The 21,152-nt window shown below is 39.0% G+C and overlaps 2 protein-coding genes across 5 annotated transcripts; both read left to right on the top strand.

Moving 5' to 3' along the window:
- The first annotated feature begins 10 nt into the window (after positions 1–10).
- On the top strand, positions 11–5,423 carry LOC103134020 (putative ZDHHC-type palmitoyltransferase 6). Of its 2 annotated transcripts, none has more exons than XM_007546071.2 (10): positions 11–338; positions 800–935; positions 1,840–1,950; positions 2,035–2,167; positions 2,354–2,532; positions 2,620–2,693; positions 2,819–2,981; positions 3,086–3,168; positions 4,282–4,457; positions 4,540–5,423. In XM_007546071.2, exons 1-10 carry the CDS (start codon positions 179–181, stop codon positions 5,026–5,028), a joined length of 1,704 nt encoding a protein of 567 aa, XP_007546133.1. In that variant the 5' UTR covers positions 11–178; the 3' UTR covers positions 5,029–5,423. The 2 variants fall into 2 exon arrangements, with proteins under 2 accessions (XP_007546133.1, XP_007546131.1); XM_007546069.2 differs by having other exon boundaries at positions 4,267–4,457.
- arhgap22a (Rho GTPase activating protein 22a) lies at positions 4,550–19,849 on the top strand. 3 transcript variants are annotated; one of them, XM_007546061.2, is made up of 11 exons: positions 4,550–4,639; positions 8,047–8,147; positions 14,033–14,229; positions 14,615–14,702; positions 16,100–16,228; positions 16,346–16,556; positions 16,655–16,787; positions 16,877–16,950; positions 17,864–17,985; positions 18,345–19,320; positions 19,406–19,849. In XM_007546061.2, exons 2-11 carry the CDS (start codon positions 8,096–8,098, stop codon positions 19,623–19,625), a joined length of 2,202 nt encoding a protein of 733 aa, XP_007546123.1. In that variant the 5' UTR covers positions 4,550–4,639; positions 8,047–8,095; the 3' UTR covers positions 19,626–19,849. The 3 variants fall into 3 exon arrangements, with proteins under 3 accessions (XP_007546123.1, XP_016523877.1, XP_007546124.1); XM_016668391.1 differs by lacking the exon at positions 4,550–4,639 and adding an exon at positions 7,647–7,807; XM_007546062.2 differs by lacking the exons at positions 4,550–4,639; positions 8,047–8,147 and adding an exon at positions 9,689–10,093.
- Positions 19,850–21,152: the final 1,303 nt, after the last annotated feature.

Below are 21,152 nucleotides of genomic sequence, written 5' to 3'. Positions count from 1 at the left end.
GTTTCAACCAATGGGGGGCCTAGGGAGCGGTCTACATTTAACACACACCAAAAAAAAAAAAAAAAAGATTTTGAGTGATTGCTTGCTGGGAAAGATGATCCTCTGTTTCGCTTTTCATCGTGATGTAATGGCGCGTTTTCTGTTGATCTGATTTCAGTGTCGCTCCAGTTTCAAGCCGATGGAAATCGTGGAGGACAGATTTTGTGCCCCCATCACAATGCATGCGATGCCTCTGTGCACCATTAGTGGTGGAGACATATTTGACTGTATACAAAGAGGGGATGTTGAACAGTGCATACTTTTCGTGCAAAATGATCGAACAATCCTCAGGCAAACAGGTAAGGTAACATTAGCTGCAGTGTAAACTTAAAATGTATTAAATCATTCACTGCTTTGAATGAGGAAATCACTTTCTTCATTCTGTTTTCCTGTCAGGAGGGTTTAACCTCTTCCTGATAATTTCTCTAGTTTGACTTTATCCTATTAGGAAAAAAAACAACAACAACACGTTTTATGTCTGTGTGAAATGTCTGCATAATATGCATTATAGCTTATAACTACTACACCAACACAGCTGTTATTGCTCACTGTTATCTGCATGCCTGGTGGTTCTCCATGTGTGATTTTGTGACGTTGCCAGGAGGAAACCCAACCCTGCTGTAGTTAACCTGTATGATGTTCTGGTACAGGTCCTGTGGTAGATAGATGGACAGCACAAACTCAAACTGAACTAAAGCATGTAACTTCAGTGAAACGGGACGTCTTCCATTCTGACTGTGATGTGCATTTGTTTATTTAGGCTGGGGTGGATTCAGTCCTCTTCATTATGCTGCTCTCCATGGAAACCGCTCCCTTGTAGACTTCTTTCTCAGTTCTGGTGCGGACCCTAACATGACGTGTGATTCAGGGCAGACAGCTTTTCATTTTGCCTGCAGGTGAACAGAAGCTGCACCCATTGCCTTGCAAAAAGTATTCATACCTGTTGATCATTTTTTCACATTTTCCAGTTACAATTACAAACTCTCTAATAAACCTCTCTAATCATTGCATTTTACAATGATTTAATATGATAATCTAACACAAAGTAGCTCATAGTTGGGAAATTACAGATTCAGTTTTTTTCTTGTAGGTGGCAAACTGTGTAGGGAAGACCTCAGACAAGTAAAAGAAGTTCTTCTGGGCACATGAGACCAAAACTGACATTGTTGGCATTTGCACAAAATACATATGTGTGACCGGAAATCAGTGCAATCTTGAATAAACAAAAACTTTACTTTGTTTGAAGCGAATGTTGTCAGACGTTTCATAGAAAAGATTAGTGAACAAACCATCCTGAAGACCAATGAAAACACTAAACATATCAGAAATACAGTTATTGAGCGCTATTAAGCAGAATTACATTATAAGACAATAATTTTAAAGGAGAAGTGTCAAGAAGAAACCCATTCTTGAAAGAAAGGCAGTTTTAATTCAAGCCACGCAAAGGAAATTATAAACATGTAGAAGAAGATGCTCTGGTCATATTTTTGCAGTACATGCAAAGTACTTAACACTGCCTTCAGCATAGCATTCCTGCAGTGAAACATGATGGTGACCATATCATGCCGTAGGCCTGATTTGTCTGAGATAATGGAATCAAGTAATTTTTCCATCTCACCTTTCCATCTCTGTGAACTTTGTTTTTTTTTTTGTTTTTTCAACGTAAAACTTTCAGGTTTGCAGTTGTAACGGGACAAAATGTGGAATCATTCAAAGGATATGAATCTTCCACAAGGTGCTGCTTTTACCTTCTCAAACAAAAGCCCAGGATACACGCATTTGCATGTGTTCCATCAACAGGCAGGGAAACATCTACAACATGCATAAAATGATGCAATATGGGGCAGACTTGCGGCTTGTGGACTTGCAGGGGAAAACATCCATGCATCATGCAGTTACCGGGGGCAACATGTAAGCGGAAGAAACACTTCAAAACAAATATTTTTTATTTATTTATTTTTTTTGTATGCTCTAACTGTTGCTCACCTCTCTAAGAGTCGCTGTGCACTATCTGTGGGAGACAGGAGTGTTCCGATTCTCTGACGCAGACATGTACAAGGTGACGCCTCTGCATCTCGCTGCATCCACCGGCAACATTGACATGATTCGCTATTTGCTCAAAGACCAGGTATGAAATATTCTAAATGGACATAGTTTTAACTTGTTTTGCCCTGATGTATGCGCTGATGCTGCAAATTTAACATAATTTAAACAAACATTAAACTATAAATATATAGCATAAAAATTTAACAATGTCAGGTCTTCAAGCAGTGGCATAAATTGTGGGGGCGGGGTTATTGGTTTTCTTGTCCAGCGGTGTGTTGTGAACGCAGTTGACCAGCGGGGAGCGACAGCGCTCCATGTTGCTGCAGAGAGGGGTGGAGTAGAAGTGTGTTGGGCTCTGCTGCAGAAGACTGGCTGCATAGTGCTTCATCAGAAGAACTACAGCGGCCTCACACCACTGGATCTCTGCAAGCAGGGAAAGACATTCAGGTGAACAATGTGTAGAAATAAGTGAACCGTTTTTGTACATTTCTTGAGTTCTTGATGCAGATTGAGATCTGCTTATGTTGTTTTCAGGCATCAGCAACTCAGCAAACTGTTAAAGCAGTACATAAATGAGCCAATACATCACAAGCCCAGAGAGTCTGATGGTAGTTATTATGTTAGTTTTATTTTAAGCAATGAACAGCAAATACTGCTTGCGGTAGTAATAATTCTACCATTAAACATCCTTTCTCTGTGTTGACCCATGTGTGATGGTGCTATTTCTCTCCAGTTCTGTACTATTGGACCCTGTTTTTTCCATCTCTAAGTGGAGCTGCCATCCTGCTGATAGCTGCCATGTTTGGAGGCTATGGAGGCCTCATCTGTGCGTTCCTCTTCCCATGGCTGGCTAGAAGCATTTTCACCCAGTACTACCGCATGACCACCTACCAGAGGTATTTTCATGTCAACTATAAACTATCAGTATGTAGTTAACCATACCACCATACCACATTGTTTGGGTCAGCTCCCAGTTGACGTCTCATGTCTTTATCTCTAGGCTAGCTAATCCAATATACTTGGGGACACTGTTGGCTGGCATCGTCCATTCCCTGCTGTGCTTCTATGGAAAAATGATGCCTAATATCCTTTAAAGAGGGGGTATATTTAGGTTTATGCCAAAAGCTTTTTCTTAGTTATTTTCCTGTTTGCTCTCCATGAATTGTACCTTAGGGATTTTGCACTTTCTCTGTTTTGTTGGTTTTATCAATCTTTTTACATCTCGCAATTTCGGTAAACTGAACTGAATTATATTGCAATTTTGAAGTTCACATTTTATTTTTTTAAGATGATCAGAATGTCTATTAACTTCCACTGCAGAGTCCCTTTTCTTTTGGCTAAATTTTGAAAAAGGGAAAGACCACAGAACATGTCACACAAGTAAGGCACATGTGGGACATCCATAAGTAAGAAAATAGCTGCTTGCTTGAACGTGTTCATCGGACCAATATTTAGATTTGGATTTGGAAAATATCTACAAAGGCTGGACCAGAACCCAAATTTATCATGCAATGATGAGCAGTGGAACTCAGAAAATATCAGCGGATGCCACTCTGTTTAATGCTCACGAATAATGCATAACACCCATTTTATAAAAATGCCTTTTCTTTGCTGCAATAACATCACAGATGTGACCATGTGACCATGTTGGCTATTCTCTGACTGGACTTCTATTTGAGTTATGTGCTTTGATTGACAAAGTACTGTATCCAGACTTTTCAGCAACAAATGTTCCAGGTGGGTTTGGCATGAATGTTTAGAAGCATCCTGTCCCACTATTGAGTCTGAAGATCTGTGATACTGCAGACACGTTTCACTTCTAAAATACATCGAAGTCTTGTTGGATTTCATGGCATCATGAACTCAGGATATTGTTTAATAAAAATTGCTTGTAAATTGAAAATGACTCAGTTTTCATATGATGGATTTACCAGAGATAAAAATGATTAGAGACTCTGAGTCCCAAGACTGAAATTCTAGAGAAAACCTGTGGGGTGAGCTCACAGAGAGGACACAGGAGAATATCTGGTTTGTGCAAAAATGTATTGTCAAAGAAAGAGACTCCATATTATGCATGGTCCGTATTAAATGTAATCATAGAAGACTAAGTGTTGTCCTTTTGGCAAAAGAGGTATGAGCTGCATATAACAAATAAATAGTTTCATCCTTGACCTTGTGAATGTGTGTGGCCCATAAGCACTTTGGCTCAGGTGTCCTTGCTCCACTTCTTCATACTAGCCAGTCTCTTCTATAAGGTTCTGACTCAAGATCCCGGGGTTTTAGACAGAGCCGATGCAGATCCTCGCTTCTCCTGCATTGCTGACCTGGTGGAAAACAACGAGAGCCCTCACAGGTTCTGTCCATACTGTGAGGTAAAACGATCTGGACTCGTAGCTGACATTGAATCTCTTCTCTGTTGCTTTGTTTCTTACCCTGCCCCTGTCTTCCTCCCAGCTGTTCCAGCCTGACTATACAAAACACTGTAAGCTGTGTGAAGTGTGCATTAAAGACTACGACCACCACTGCCTTTTCCTCAACCGCTGCATCGGTCAGGGTAACCACAGACTCTTCCTCATCTTCATCCTCTCCATGGTTACCGCCCACCTTCTTTTTATTGCTTCGGGGGTGAGTTACCTGTATGGCAGCTCGTCGGAGTCTAGTCCCAGCTTCTCACTGTGGCTCACATTGTTGGGAGAGGAGTTCTGGGTCGTGGCTCTGATTATTATGAATGCACTGACTCTCCTGTGGGAGGTGTGGCTTCTGTCAGAGCAGTTTGACGCCATCGCCGCCAGAACGACCACCTACTTCAGACACAGTGAGGGCACTGCGCAGCAGAGGTCACTGGGACAACGGTTGGCGGTCGTAGCAGCCTTTCTCCTGGAGGGACGTAGATCTGTGGGTGGCGGACAAATTACAGAAGACAAAACTGCCATAGATATTTAACACTGCCAGTTTGGCCCGTGTAAAGCTGTCCTGTTGACCTTAGTACTGTTTCTCATGTGCAGATTTAAAGCCGTGGATTGTTCAAACACTGTACTGACAATGTTTCCCTCGTTCCAGTGCCATTTAATATTTTTAATATAGGATTTCCCAATAGTAGCTGAATCTGTCGTACTGAGGAGAACTGATGGCATGAATTGACAAGAAACAGAAACCAGTAAAATTAATTGCTAAGCAAAATTTAACCGAACTCATGCATGATTCAAAATATGAAGGCAAAAAAGTAATATGGAAATCCAGAAGGAAATCCAGACTACCAAACTGAAACCTAGAATCTTCAAGAAACACATGATTGCAGCTCAACGCCTTATGCAGTGCGTCAAAGTTTTGAAACAATGAAGGTGTAATAAACATGAAAGTCTGGATACATCCGGGAAAACGAACAGACGGTACAAAATGTATATACAGAATTAGTTTTTCATTTTATTACCAAAAATCTTTTTCCATTCATCCATTTGAAGACATTCTCCCTTACTTGTCTTTTGTTTTTGTTCATTCATTATTTGTTCATTAGATTTTCCTTTATTCATTCCTTCATTATCTCCCTTTCATTTTAGTTTTTTCTTCTGTATTTCTTCTTTGTCCTTTCATTCCTTTGTTCTTTCTTCCTACCTTTTTCCATCCCCACTTTGTTCAAGTCCTTCCTTCTTTCTCTCTGTAGATAAAGAGGGTCCATTATGCAGGGTCCTTATTTCCATGATGACCATTGTAAAATCATCTGACATACAATCAAGGAAAGTTTTGTATTTATACTTTAAAAAGTAGACTAAGCAGGACAAATATCTCTGGAAAGGTATGTTTGGAAAGTATTGCATTTATTGAAAGAAGTAGACTTATCAGCTGATGTGCTGATTGCGGTTTACCAAATAACTGAACATTTTTGTTTACAGCTGCTTTTAATGTAATTTTTTTTATACGGTTCTTTATTTTTATGTGCAACACTGTTGGGTAAACTCCAGACCAAGATGCACCAAGAGACTTTTTTCTAATTTCATCTGCTTCAAGACATTTCTGCCCTCACATTTCTTTTGCTCTGGCTAATGGGACGTGCCTTTTTTCATGCCTTGAATTAAACACTCATTTCCTACACGTCTCACAGGGCCATATTTCCAGATTATAGATGATAGTCCCCACACCCCTCAGAGACTGGTGTGTCTGGACTGTGTGAGTGGCTACGTCACATACGATGATTTAGTGTCTGCCGTACTGCCTCTCACCCATATGAAGTGATGAAGCTGAGCACATTTAAGACTGTGAAACCAAGTGCTTTTTATAGTATTTCTTTGTGCATGAATATAGTACTTTATCAAAGTATTCATATAACTTGAATGCATATTTTTTTCACATTTTGTCAAATTACAGCCACAAACTAGATTTGTTTTATGGAGATTTTATGTGACAGAGCAACACAAACTGCGAAGTAAAAAATTTGTGGTTTTAAATGTTTCTGTTGTTTTTAGTGTGGTGTGCATTTTTATTCAACCCACCTAAATCTATGTTTTGTCAAATAATGTTTCACCTATAATTACATCTTCAAGTCTTTTAGTACGTGTATAGCTTTGCCTTTTCAGAGCCTGACACTTTTGCTCTTTTAAAAAAATTGCTCATTCAAATTGGATGGACATGTCATCGGTGAGCAGTAACCTTCAAACGATATCGCAGATCTTTAGTTGCATTTGCTTCCAGATTTTGACTGGGCACCTACAACACACTTACCATCTGAATGCTAATGTATGTGCTAGCATGTATGTGAACAGCTACCACCCTTTGCAAGTCTTTTGCAGCCTGTAAGATATTTTCTTCCTGGATTGCCCAGTAAGTGGTTCCATCAATCTTCCCATCAATTTCTGACCAACTTATTTTTTCTCTGTGAAAAAAAAAAATTCACCACAGCATGATGCTGCAGCTACCATGTTTTATGGCGGTGACATGATCTCTAGAACTATCCCTGTCTCAGTGTGTTCCCTGGTCTTCAGGAGGAAAACACTGCCATATTTTTCAGAAGTTTGTCTGCAAAATATTTTGAAAATGTATAATTATTCCACTTCATATTTGTGCTCTACATTGTATCAGTCTGTTGCATAAGAATTAGTTAGAGGTTTGTAGTTGTAACATGACAAAATGTAAAAGCTCTAGTTGTATGAATACATTTGCAAGCTGTTGACAGTGCTATGTATTTTCTCATTTCAATATTGTGCCTCTTGTGTTTTTCCCAAATGACTGTTTTATTTATGGTGATGTTTTTTTTTTTTTTTTAATGTGGTAGAAATCATGTTTATTAAAGTGTATTGTTTTGTTTTTTTTAAAAATACACTTTGTTTCGAGTTTGTCTCATACTTGGTCAAACCTTTCAGATGCTGGACTCTCCTTTTGAATTGTAAAGCATCAGGAGGCAGAGCTTTTTGGTTTAGCTCATCTGGAGCCAGGAGAAGTGTACAGTAATAACATCAGAGGGAGAAACCCATTATATAATTTTCTTTCAAGTCATCAGTTTTCACTTCTCCATCAGCGCAGCTCACTTCCTCTGTGGATGATTCAGTGCAGGAACACAATAGGAGAGCATCTCACATTTAGGTTTTGTTTTTAGTTTTTTACATATAGATATATAGATCAGTAACTCTAATCAAACAGGCTATCTAGAACTATGTGAGCCATTTTGAGCTGCAAACAGAGCCTTTCTTAAGAATGGGAGTTGTCTGGGAAGCCCAGCCGAAATGACATGGCAAGTAATCCTCGCATGATCGTGTACTTCCTTCTGCTAGAGTCTGTTCACATCAGCATTCCTTAGCCACGTGTTATTTGTGTTAATTATGGCGACTATAGTGCTTCTTTCTCTGTGTGAACGTCATTTGAGTTGTTGCGTGGAGCTTGTTTATGGGCTGGAGACACACAATGTTGGAAAAAACATTATTTGGGCCCTGAGACTAACGGATTTGTGTGTGTTTTTTGTCGTGGCTTCAGAAATGGCGCCATTTGAAAAGGACATAACTGTAAAGACAAGCTCGGTGTCATGAAGTCATCCAGAACTCTTCAGATCAGAAAAAGCTCTAAACAACTATCAGGTGAGGCACAGAGTTTAGTTTGGTTTTGTAAATAATTTTATCGGCTAAGGATTTTTTTTCTTGTTTGCAGCCTATCTGCTAAAAACAACGGCAACTACTTCACAATAGATGTATTGGTATTAATTTGGTTTTACTCCTCTCTAAAGCCTTTGTTTAATTAGTGTGATTGGTAACTACAAAGTGCTGAAGCCTTGGAAAGCTTTTTGTGCTAACAGCTTCTATGTGCTGCATTTCGTGTGCCAGCCTGATGAAAAACATTTAAACATTTTAACACATCCATCCACTGCAAACCAGAAAGAAACAAGAACATCACTCCCCTGAGTGTTGTGGCTCCGACCACACAGAAGTGTAGCAGTTTTCGTCAGACTGTAAACCTCATCCTGAATGAGTCAGGGTCCTGGCTGCCAGCGATGTACAGAGCACATCTATTACCAAAACTGAGTAGCCCTCTTTTCATGTTCAATTGATGATACAGGTGCAAACAAATATTTCATATAAAAAAAGATGTAAACAATGTTTGTGGAAATGTCTGTTCTATAAATCAGAGTTTATTTATGGATAACCTTTTTTTCCTCGTTCTGGGACTGTCACTTGAAATGTCTGAATTACCCCCTTGAAATCAAGCTAATGATTGAGTTTTTGACTGTATAGATAATGTCTGGCATGCAAATGACAGGTAAAGTCTAAAACCTGGAGAAAAGAAAAGTAGGAGCTCGAAGAGCAGCGGAGGCTGAAATACTTAGCTCATGTTGGTTTTCATAACAATACATAACATAACCAAAGCCAGTTCTCAATCTAAATCTAAATTTAATTTTTACCTTAGTCTTGCTGAGTCACTTTTTTATGTATTTTGTTTATGTTTTGTGAAAATGTGACCAGTAAATTTTTCCTTCTGAGGATCCTTCTTCTTCCTGTGTCCATCAATTGACAAGATGAGCAACAGCGCTGGTCCATTTCAGCCGGTGGTGCTCATGGGATCTTGGTTGTCAGATCTACTAGTGCTTTGTTGATCTGGAGAAGGTTTATGTCTGTACTCCATACTTTTTCAGTAAAAAAAAAGTATGGGGTACAGAACTGTTTTAAAGTCTATGCATTCCTTATATAGGCTTAATTGGTTTTTTAAAAAAGCAAAAAAACTTGCAAGTTTGAGCTGTTTTCAATATGAAATTTAGTTTTTCATTGCACTTTTCTCTCAATGAAAATTTGGTGAAATAATGACTTTCACCTGAAAAAATCCATCACTCAGATTGCATTGCCTTATACTGAAGTATAAGGCAATGCTTCAGTATAAGCGTATTCTCACTTAGAGAATGCTAAGTGGTCAGTGAGAACAATGCAATGCCATGTCTACTGGTTCTGCAACATTTACTGCTGAGAACATTGCCCATTAATATAAATATATCGATCTGAGGTTTTGCTCCAGGCAAGCATCAGACCAAATCTCCATGGACAGATTATAGGAAGCGGAGGCTATAAAGCAGACTGGAGCAAAATCAAGAAATAGGTGACAAGACAGAGGACACACAGTTGGACATATTTATAGAAGGTGAGAAACTGATACTGCAAGTGTGCGGCAAAAGGCGGAGAAACCGATAGGGAGCGAAAAGAGAGGGAGTGGGTTGGGCTTTAGGTATGGGAGAACAACGGCACATCAGGGCAGTGGGACAGAGACGGAATCAGAGAAACGAGAAGAGAGGAGGGAGAGGAAAGTGCCTGCTTAAGTGCCTGTAAGTGTGTGTATGCGTGAGTGTGTGCATGTATCAGTATGAAATCAGAGTGAGTTGCTGGGAGAGGATGAGGAGTAACAGGGTGAGGCAGCTGCAAGAGGCGCTAAGTGTGTTTGTGTGTGAGGTTAGTGTGTGAGGGATGCAGTCATGTCTCTGTGAGAGGGAGCAGCACAGCAACGGTAACCATGCTGAGCCCCAAGATAAAACAGGCACGCCGGGGTAAGCACAATCCCTCCTCCTTTTCTCTTCCTTTTGCTCTCTCTGTCACTCCTGCTTTCTCGTGTCTTCCTCTCACTGTCTCTGCAAAGCTCCGTCTGTTATGTCTTTATAATATCACCGGCCGTTAGTGCTTTCATTGATAAAGGCATCAGTGTGAGTGCTTCAATACTATAGTTAAATCTGCACACTATGCCAGCTTGCGTCCTGGTCATCGTTGTAAACTGTAATTTGCAGAGCTTTATTTGATTTTATTATCTAAAGTCCTTGAACCTTCAGTTTTTCCCAGTATTCAGTTACAGTTAATATGCTCTACTACAGGGGTGATGTAATCTGTCATGTCTCCCACAATTGATTAAATTATTACCCATCAAATTTGATTTTGCTGTACATGGGTTGTAGTAAACATGGCTGCTGGCAGCCTTCAACAATGCCCTGCACATCCTATGTGTTTTTCAGGGTGTACCCCAGCTGGTTGGTTGCGGCTCTTAACAGGTGACAAATTCTAGATCGGAGCAACTCTTGACTCTCTTCCTCCTCTAAAATCACAACAGCTGACTGTCAAACATAGTTCCTCTAATGTGGAGGAAAATCCATGTGTGCGAACAAATGGAAAAAGCAGGCCAGTGTGAATGCACAGAGATGAACATGGAAGCTGTAAATCAGATGAACAGTTCCTGCCTCAGAAGTTATAATGAAGCAGAGTAGAGATACTTGGTGTGGTCTTCGCAGCAGGTGGTTCCTGGATCACTCATGCATGCCGTTTTAAGTGGAGCGGCTTGGAGTTGTTGCCCTTCCTCCTGGCATTTCCATTAAAGTACCTATCTTTACTTTTTATCTGGCTAAAAATTAAAACCCTTGAAGATTTTAAATTCACTAATCGAGCATGCTTTTGAAGTCAGGTCCATGGCCCATTTTCATTCCCAAAACCTCAGATAGATTTGTAATTTGTAAGATGAAAAAAACTAAAAAAAATAGACAAAAAAGAGAAATTATCATTGCAATCTGTCTTTCACACATACCTCACTCATGATGAAAATAACTAACTTTGGAGTTTTCCTTCTTCTGCAAAGCTTCCACACTGAAGGGCTTCCGCACTGAAGAGTGTTTCATATAAACTTCATATGCACTTGCAGTTCCCTATGATGTTTTCACTGATTGTGAAAAATGTGATTTTGTGACAGTCAGACTGAAACTCATCAAATACTAGTCATTAGTCGATTATCTGGTACATCTTTAAATAAAAGAAGAATGTTGTTTTACTCTAAAATTATTACAGATGGTGGAAAACAGAAATGCTTCTTCTTTCTCCTTCAGATGGATGGTGCAGTAACCTTTTTCAGTTCCCTGGCCAGTGGCCACGTCTTCTGACTTTCCATCCCTCATTTGTTGAGATGGTATTCTGCTTTGATTAGATTTCCAGCTCCTCTCTACTCCGTCCCTTTTTAACGCAACATCATTTATGGCAAATTCAAACAGCATCATTGAGTGGGGCGTGCTCTCTAAAATTGATAAAACAGACTCAAATCCCAGAAAGTTAAATAGCAAAACAAGTGCCAGAGGAAAATTTTATTTTCAGAACTGATGTGGCATCCCTTAGTATGTGAACTGCTGGGTTATTTTCACAACAGTATCTGAGTAAATAATGAAAACATATGATGTCATATTCAATAACTTAAAATATGCATTCCAATGAGGCAGATTTATTAGACCAAAAGTACTTTTTAGGAAAAAAAAAAGCATCCTTTATGCAACATACTTTTCATTAAGATCACATATCTGTTTATAAAAATGTTTTTATTTTGGTCGGATGTTTCATACTAAAAAAAGGCCTGAAAACATCAATCTGTATGTAAATCTATACAGTGTTTCAGTTAATATACTGAATTACTGAATGAAATGAAAATTTCAATAACATACTAATTCATTAAATATGACTGTACTTTAGCTACATGATAATCAATTTGAGTTACTGTTTTCTTATCGCCATTTATATTCTGTCAAGCAACAAATTATATTACAACTATTTTATGCAACTACTAAATAAATAAAATAATGTCATATTTAAAAAAAATGGTTTATACTTCTGCTTTTCTGCTTACATCCAATGAAAACAAAACATTTAAGATTAGATTATCGCTTCAGATCAATAAATGCAGAATATAATTTTTAATACAGAAATGAAAAAAACTATATTTTTACCTGCCCGAGGTTTGGTAACTTCAAAATGTATGACAGCCTACAACTTTTAGCGTATATTCACTTGACCTCAAAATGGCAAAACTCAGGTCAGCAGAAATAGAAGCTTGTGTGCAAATAGGAAGTCTATCTTTAACATGAACTGTAGTTTGTTTGTTTTGTTTTGTTTTTTTTATCTGGTGTATTTTTGGTTAAAAAAATACACCAGAAATTACTTGCAATAGTATCCAGAAATTTTGCTTCAGTAAGAGCAGCAATGCTTTACAATGATATTACTTAAGCAAAACCTTGAGGTAGTAAAACTACTCCTAAAAATTTTTTATTTTCCAAAACATCAATCAAATAAAGCCAAGGCTTTTCATAAATTCCCAACATTTTGTGGTTGACTTCTATGTGTATGAATACTTTTGCCAAGCTGTACACATACATCTTATATTAATGCTTCAAACAGTTTTTAATTCATTTGCGTATCACTTTTGCTTAACATATTGCAAAAATATTAAGCCAGGTCATCAATTGAAACTCAGTTCTTCCTTTAGATTTCCTGTCTCTGTAATGAAGATGTCCAAGATGTGGCCATGTCTGCTATAAATATAGATCATGCTCCGCCTGCTTCTGATGTCAGCCTACAGTTTTACTAATGACTCCTCTGTGAGAGTTACAGTCTTCTCTCCTCTCGGCATGTATGACACTGCAAAGAAAGGACATCCAGAAAGAGGAGAAATGAAAGTCCAAACACAGAGCTGATATATGAGACTGGATGAGGCGGGAGGGAGAAATGGAAAGAGAGATTTCTGTCCAGGCCCTTACAGATACCTTCCCTGCTGTCCTCAGCAGAATGCAGGATGCAATTAAAAGCAAAAAAAAAAGACGCCATTGATTCCTCCCTCCTCTCCTTCCCTCTCCCACTGCATTCTGCTTATGGCTCTCCATGACTCCCTGGAGATTATTACACTGGCACAGCTTTTTGCTCTAGAGCTTTGGCATATAGATGCTAATATATAATCCATACTTGTAATTACTCTGTGCCATGTGAAGCACAATATGAGCCAAAGCAGAGGTGTCCTGTCTGCAGCAGTGCAGCTTCAAGCTTGTTTATTGGTATTTGAAGGAAACAAATAAAATCTACAAAACATGTAAAGCCTGGATTTCAGGCAAAGGTGGGGTATCTGGTGTTATCCAGATACATCAGATACCCCAGATATCTGGTGATATCACCAGATATCTGGTGTGATACCAGATATCCAGATACCCCAGCAAGATTTCATTTGAAAAAATTGCCAGTGCACAGCTATATGCTACTTTGAACTTCGTGGTTGTATATCCAGTACCAACACTATGTCCACTTAAAATAAATATAGAGAAAATTACACAACTCTACCAACTGAGAAACACAAAGGTCCTTCAAATCAAGGCTAAAATCCCATTTGTTTAGAGTTGCCTTTGTTTAATAAAGAGAGAACATCGATTTTCTCATTTATTACTTTTTTTATTTTGTCACTAATGTGATATTTCCTTTTTGTTTGTTTATTGTGTTATGTTTTTTTATCGTGTTGATGAGAATTTTAACTGCCTTATTGCTAAAATGGGCTGTGCTAAATAGAACTGACTTGATTGAACTCATTCTATAAAAAGTGGAGAAGTTCAAATGGGATGACAATTTTTCCTCAGGGAACTGTGTCCTTATCGTTTTTCTGATTATCTTAATACCTCAATGTTACCTCAATGTTTGTGTCTGTGCAGCACGATCCAAGAGCATGGTGCTTGGAGAGTTGTCTCGACTCTCCAGGCCTTGCTCTCCTCAGGATCAAGAGAAACCCTTGAAGGCAGGCTGGCTGAAGAGGCAGAGAAGTATCATGAAAAACTGGCAGCTGCGATGGTTTGTCCTGAGGTCTGAAGCTCTGTACTTCTACAAAGACCAAGATGAAAGCAAGGCACAGGTGATAATAACGACAACAAAAAATTCACATGAAGAGGGCACAAACATGATGCACACCCCAATTAAAGTGCCTTTTTTAAAAGTGTTACATAAAGTGTTTTGTATGGACCTATTCACTAATAATGCTTTAAGAAGCTGGTTTGTCATGTAAGAGGCTGACTTTTAGCCATCTTACAGTACATCCGGAACCACCCCAGGAATAAGCAGATGAAGAGAAGTTCCCCTGAATCATTCTTGCTTTAATCTCAATTACCTCTCACTGTTGGACAGTTGCCCAGCATCCTGTATGCTCACTACTCCACAATGTTTAACATGCACTTCGCATTCAAGTCCACCCCTCTGCCTGTCTTTCCCTCTATCGTGCTGCTGTTTCATTTCTCCTACAGGGCTGCATTCCTCTTCAGGGCAGTCAGGTCAATGAGGTCTCAGCCCATCAAGATGAGCCAGGTCGCCATCTTTTTGAAATCGTTCCAGGTGAGCTGGCAGGGTACCATGTCTGTTGTGTAAGGTTGTACAGTTATCCTTGTTCAAGGGATGCTTGAGCAAGGATTCCAACTATCATTTTTTCAGAATTATTGTTCAAAACTCATTTTAAAATACAAAAAACCACGTTTTCACTTGTCATTGCTATTGCAAAAGGTACTGAAATGTGTTTATTTGTATTGCTGACTGCTTAATCTGTTCTGCTGGAACATGAATGTGGTTTGTTTTTGACAGCCACAGTAGAAGGTCATTGTTGGTATGACATGACTTGCAAAACAAAATTATTTTTAAACTACATAAATGATATTTATAATTCTACATATTTGTAATTATTTCCTATTTTTCGTTTCATTTAAAACTGGACTAAAACAACAGATGCCTTGGGAAAAGACTTTTGGATCTTTTCCACATATTAGCTGATGCCTTTTTTTATGACTTTACACTGGTATGCTTTTGGTTCGTCCATGAACTTGAAATAAATACTCCCTTAGTGCTTTTGCTTTGCAAGATTCTTACTTTCAAAGTGCACCTTTCCTACCTTTCCCTAATAATTCACAACCTTCCACCTAGTTTAGGTTTCAGATTGCCTCACAGTGGCATGAAAACCACACGCTTTTCTATGTGATTTTGGATAGTTGCATACAAAAGCACAGAAAATGTGCTTAGAAAGCAATTTGTAAAATGTGGGCTTATATTTGCAAAATCAATCCCAATTTTAATATAGGAAATGCAGCCAGTGTTTGCATTATGGAGATAGCAGAGTGAGAAGATACAGAGGGCAGATTCCTGGACAGAAAGAACTGAGTGAGAGGCATGGTGCAGTAGCTGCTGCTGTCTCCAGGGAACACTACCCTTTCTAGGTTGGTTCCCCTACACACAAAGCACACTATAAACCGCAATGCAGGGCATAACAATAAGTGCACATAATCATATGTAAAAATCAAATTCCCGAAAGCATATGTTGGACTGCTGTACCACTAATAAAATATTTATGCCTGTATTCCAAATTTTGTTTTATTTTCTTTCTGAAGTTAGGTAGTCCTTTATGTTCACAAAGCCACCTAAAGGGAAGTCGAAGCTGTCGTGAGATAAAACAAATGCCAAAGCGAAATGTCAAACAGGATGACCTCCTGCTGACTGAACTAACAAGAAAGAAGCCGAGCTCATGCCATGCTTTGTACTTTACATGGGCGCTTGGTTTTCAAAGGTTATTGAAAACACTGGTAGTGATAATTATTGATTGACTGATAATTTAGTATCAGTCTTCTACATAAAATCCCAAAAGTGGAGTGGGCGGTGGAAGTGTGATAAAATGACCAAAGGTTCAAGAGGCATACAAAGTGTATCTCATTTAATCTTTTTTTACTCACTCTAATCTGTGTTTTCAGGGGGAGGTGGAGAAAAGGATCGTAGCAACACAGGCCATGAATCCTTCCTACTAATGGCCAACTCACAGAGTGACATGGAAGAATGGGTCAGAGCCATACGCAGAGCCATCTGGGCTCCACTTGGTGGAGGTGTGATTACATCAACACACATTTCCATGAATCCACTAAAGAACACTCTTTTGCAGTGTGCATAACAGAAAATATAAATCTATTAGCTTAGATTTTTTTTGTGTTGTGTGACTGCAGGTGTTTTCGGTCAGCATCTACAGGCGACAATGTCATATGAGTCACAGTGTGGCCCTCAGCGAGACGTCCCCGTGCTAGTCGAACTGTGTGCGAGCTTTATACGTGAACAAGGACTCAAGGAGGAGGGTCTTTTCAGAGCACCTGGGCAGACCAACCATGTTCGAGAACTGCAGGATGTTTTTGACCGTGGCGAAATCCCTGTTTTTGACAGGTGAGGGAGCAGAAGGGGTCATACTATGCGTACAACATGTTATTCCATTATCCATGTTAGTTTGTTATTTTAAAATCTGCACCATTTTTCCCCAACAGTTCCACAGACGTCCACACAGTGGCATCACTGTTAAAGCTGTACATACGAGAGCTGCCAGAGCCTATAATCCCATTCTCCAAATACTCACAGTTTCTATCCTGTGCTCAGCTTCTTAGCAAGGATAAAGAAACGGTACAATTCTCATTTGAACTCTTTTCATCTTATTGTTTCAAAGTTTTCCTGGACATGAACATGTCATTTTTTTGTTTCTTTTGTTAAAGGCCATCACAGAACTAAGCAAACAGGTGAAATCCCTCCCTCAGGTCAACTACAACCTCTTGAAATACATCTGCAAGTAAGTTTAACTTATGCATCTGTGGAAGTATTTGTTGTGATTGCAATGGTCTTGTTGCCGCTTTGTGATTTAGGAATCAGGGAAATTACTTTCATTCACACCCACATCGTTGTCACCAGAGGACATCACTGACTTCATGATGTCTATTCTGTCTTCTGAATCACTAAATAACAGGCTGAGCCCACACACATCAACCACATAATTCAAACCTTCTTCCAATAGCTGTAGCAGAAACAATGGCCTTAACATTTCTGAAATAATTTTGATACTGCCAGACACTTAGTGTATACCAATCACAAAACGACTCAGGTTTTGTTGAAAAACTAAGTCCAGAATTCATCATTCTTAAGCTTTGAGCCGCATACGGGATCAATAAACTATGTTTAAAAGAATGCTAACATCAGCAAGCATACAAACAGAAACTAGCTTATTATACAAAAGTTAGTATATTAACCACCTTAGCTGTTATGCTAGTTTTAAACTGAAAGCTTCAAACAGTATGTTACCTATCAGCTAATTACTGCTATCACCTTCTATGTTATGTGTAGCTTACATTCAAATGTGAGCTAAAATGATAAAATTAGCATGCTAGCTTTCCTTATAAAACACTGGTGAGGTAATCTACAAACGTCTAGGTTGCGACTAGCCAACCATGCAACAGCTGTTACAAACTGCATTTGTAACAGCTATGTTTCAAATATAGGCCTATGCTGTTGTGCTTACTCTTGCAGCTATATATACTCTGATGTCACGCACAATAGCGTGTGACATCAGAGTATTCTTGTTTGGCTATTTGTCAATAGCTAAAATATTGTGGTTAGCTAATAAGCAGTTTTACTGTGTTGATTAACAGTTGCATACAGCAAATATTAACTAATGCTATATATTGCTGTTCTTGGGGTTATCTTCTCAGGTTTTTGGATGAGGTTCAGTTGCAGTCCAATGACAATAAGATGAGTGTTCAGAACCTGGCCACTGTTTTTGGACCTAATATTCTTCGGCCAAGAGTGGAGGATCCTGTTACAATGATGGAAGGTTGGAGATTATTTAGCATAAGTTACACAAATCAGGCTTACCATTGTGACCACTGACAGGTTGCATAGTTATCTGTTCTATATGGCACCCGTTATTGGTTATGCACATATTTTGTACTCAAAGTTGATGTGCTAGTACCCCAAAGTTGATGTCCGCACCCCAAAGTTGATGTGCTAGCACCCCAAAGTTGATGTGCGCACCCCAAAGTTGATGTGCTAGCACCCCAAAGTTGATGTGCTAGCATAATGTGTGGTCATAACGTGATGCCTGATATGTGAAAGCTAATTTGTATCTTTTTAACACCTTCCATTTAACGCCCACTACATGTCTCAAGTATTGGTATTTTCTAATGTATCTAGGAAGTTCCCAAGTGCAACATTTGATGACTGTCCTGATCAGTGAACACTCTCGACTATACCCAAATGAGGATTCCAAAACTGAGGTCAGATCTCTCCCACCCCAACATGAGCTCAAACGATCCAAAGTAGAATGGGTTTCACAAGAAGAAACAAGCCCACCAAATACTACAAGTGTAAACTCTACAAATTTCAAAGAAAACCACATACCTTCCAGTGTTTTGATGGACAGTGAGCTGCCTACATCTAATCCTCTCGCATGTGAGAAAGATGAGAACAGCCAGACTAAGGGCAATGATGTAAACAAACTGAATGAAAAAGGAGATGAAAAAGAAAATATCAAAACTGAAGGGGAAAGCGAAGTTGCTGTTAGCCCTAGCAAACAGGCCAAAGCTCTACCTTCATGGAGGTGTTCCTTCAAGGGCAATGTAGTCTCTGGAGGGTCAAAGGGGAAAATGGGAGGCTCAGCAGGGGACGTGTCGGCATCTGGTGGGAGCAACTGGCTGATGAATGGCCTGTCGTCCCTCCGTGCACATAGACGCACGACCTCATCCGGTGAAAGAGTGAAAGACTCTACATTGTCTCTGAAGGATTCAACCCAGTCTCTTAAAGAAACCACTCTACAACTCAAGGACACACAAAGAGACTATGACCTAGAATCCCCTCAAACATCCCACTCTCACAGAGTCCTCCACAAATCTCACAGACTCTCTGCCTATGACAATGTAGCTCCTTCCAGCCTAAGCCTGCCTGCTGACACTTCGTCTATCTGGACACCCTTTGAGATCTCACTGTCGGACACAGAAGGAAGCAATAAGTCAACAAAGCTAGAACAAGATGAAGAGAGAAACACTGAGGTGGGAAACGGAACAAATGATGAGGAAGGTGCAGGAACAAGTGAAGAAATCCCAAACAAGCTGACCCAACTAAAGCAGGAGCTGAAAAAACAGAAAGTGAACTATGAAACCCGCATTCGCAAGTAAGACTAATCATTTTATATTGACTTACTCAAATACCCAATCAAATCTGCTAAATTAATAATGCATCTTTCTCTCTCCTTTGAGGCTGGAGGAGTCCTGTTCGAAATACCAGTGCCAGGTAAGCCGCCTCGAAGAGGACCTGGACCAGGAGAGGAAGAAGTGTCACATGTTGGAGATCCGACTCAGGAATTCAGAGCGGGCACATCAGGATGCAGAAAACCGAAATGTTCTCCTCCAGAGAGAAATGGAGGAATTCTTTAAGACTTTTGGAGAACTAACAACAGGAGCAGCAAGGACCAACTAGACCTGACCAAACTGCCTTTATTTGGTCCTGGAGGCAATCAGTCACTGGGAGTACCAACCAGTCCCAAAGCTTTTTAGAAAACATACCTCTAGTGCAATGCCGATAGCCATGTTTTCCACTTCAGTGTGGCTGTCCTGTGCCTATGCGGACCAGTACTGGTGCCAAACAAGAACTTCCCTGGACCAAGAACGTATTTTGCCATTCCATAAAATATATCTCAAGAATGCAGTCTAAATTTCTACCTGAATGACAAGGAATCCTAAAGCACTGCAGCATTACTACCCATACAATTTTAAGTCCCGTTTCTTCCTGACTTTGAATGAAAGAAAAATGTAAGACTTTAACAATAACTGTCTTAGTTAGGTGATTTCAGATTTAAAAGTCAAAAGCCACTCAGCTAACCTTTCAAAAAATCACACCACTTGAGGGCAGCTTTGTTGACAATGTTTGTCCAACTCTAAGTAGACTGCTACATCATCCAAGTGGTTCTAGATAGCATTTTCTTTAAATTGTACCTGCACTAATGCTAAGAGAATTTGTGAAAAACTGTTTTGGCAGCATTACTTTTTAAACAATATCCTAGTGCATCACAATAAATTAGAACATCACCAAAAGGGTAATTCTATTAAAAACTTTGGTAACACTTTATTTGAAGGGGGTGAATAAGACTGACATGACACTGTCATAAACATGACATAACACCTGTCATGAACATGAATAAGCCTTCATGAATATTTATGACTGTTGTCATAAAGCGTCATTCGGTAAATTATGACACTTTTAATACAAAGTTGACATTATTCAAAATGTCTTTGTTATGACAACTTGACATTAACCAAGAAATCATTACTGTTTAAACTTTACCTTTAATAACATAAAGTTACCCAATTTTTAAAGTGCAATCAGTAATACTTTTATAACACATTTATATCAGTAATGATTTCTTGGTTAATGTCAAGTTGTCATAGCAAAGGCATTTTGAATAATGTCAACTTTGTATTAAAAGTGTCATAATTTACCGAATGACACTTTATGACAACAGTCATAAATATTCATGAAGGCTTATTCATGTTCATGACAGGTGTTATGTCATGTTTATGACAGTGCCATGTCAGTCTTATTCACCCCCCTTCAAATAAAGTGTTACCAAAACAGTAAACTCATTAAACATAGAGAAATATGCAGTATTTCAAGTGTTCATTTCTGATATATTTGATAATGGTTTATAGCTGACGCAAACCCAAAGTTCACGTTCTCAAAAAATGTAATATTACATATGACAACAAGAAGAATGTTTAATATAGGAACATTTCTGCATACAGAAACTGTCTGTTATTATACAATATATGGACTCAGTATACGACTTGTGTTCCTTGTGCATGAATACTACCTCCTAAGGCTGTGTTTTGGTTCTTCATCTTTTTTCTACTGAACTATTTCTTCCACTCAACTTTCCTGAATGAAAGTCTGTCATCAGTCAGACAAAATGACAAGTTCTCCATAAAAATCTTTTTAAAAATGTGTCTA

This window comes from Poecilia formosa, unplaced genomic scaffold, assembly GCF_000485575.1.
Source record: "Poecilia formosa unplaced genomic scaffold, Poecilia_formosa-5.1.2 Scaffold15, whole genome shotgun sequence".
Lineage (NCBI taxonomy): Eukaryota > Metazoa > Chordata > Actinopteri > Cyprinodontiformes > Poeciliidae > Poecilia > Poecilia formosa.
Note: the sequence above shows the minus strand (reverse complement) of the source record. Positions and strands in the feature narration are given on the sequence as shown.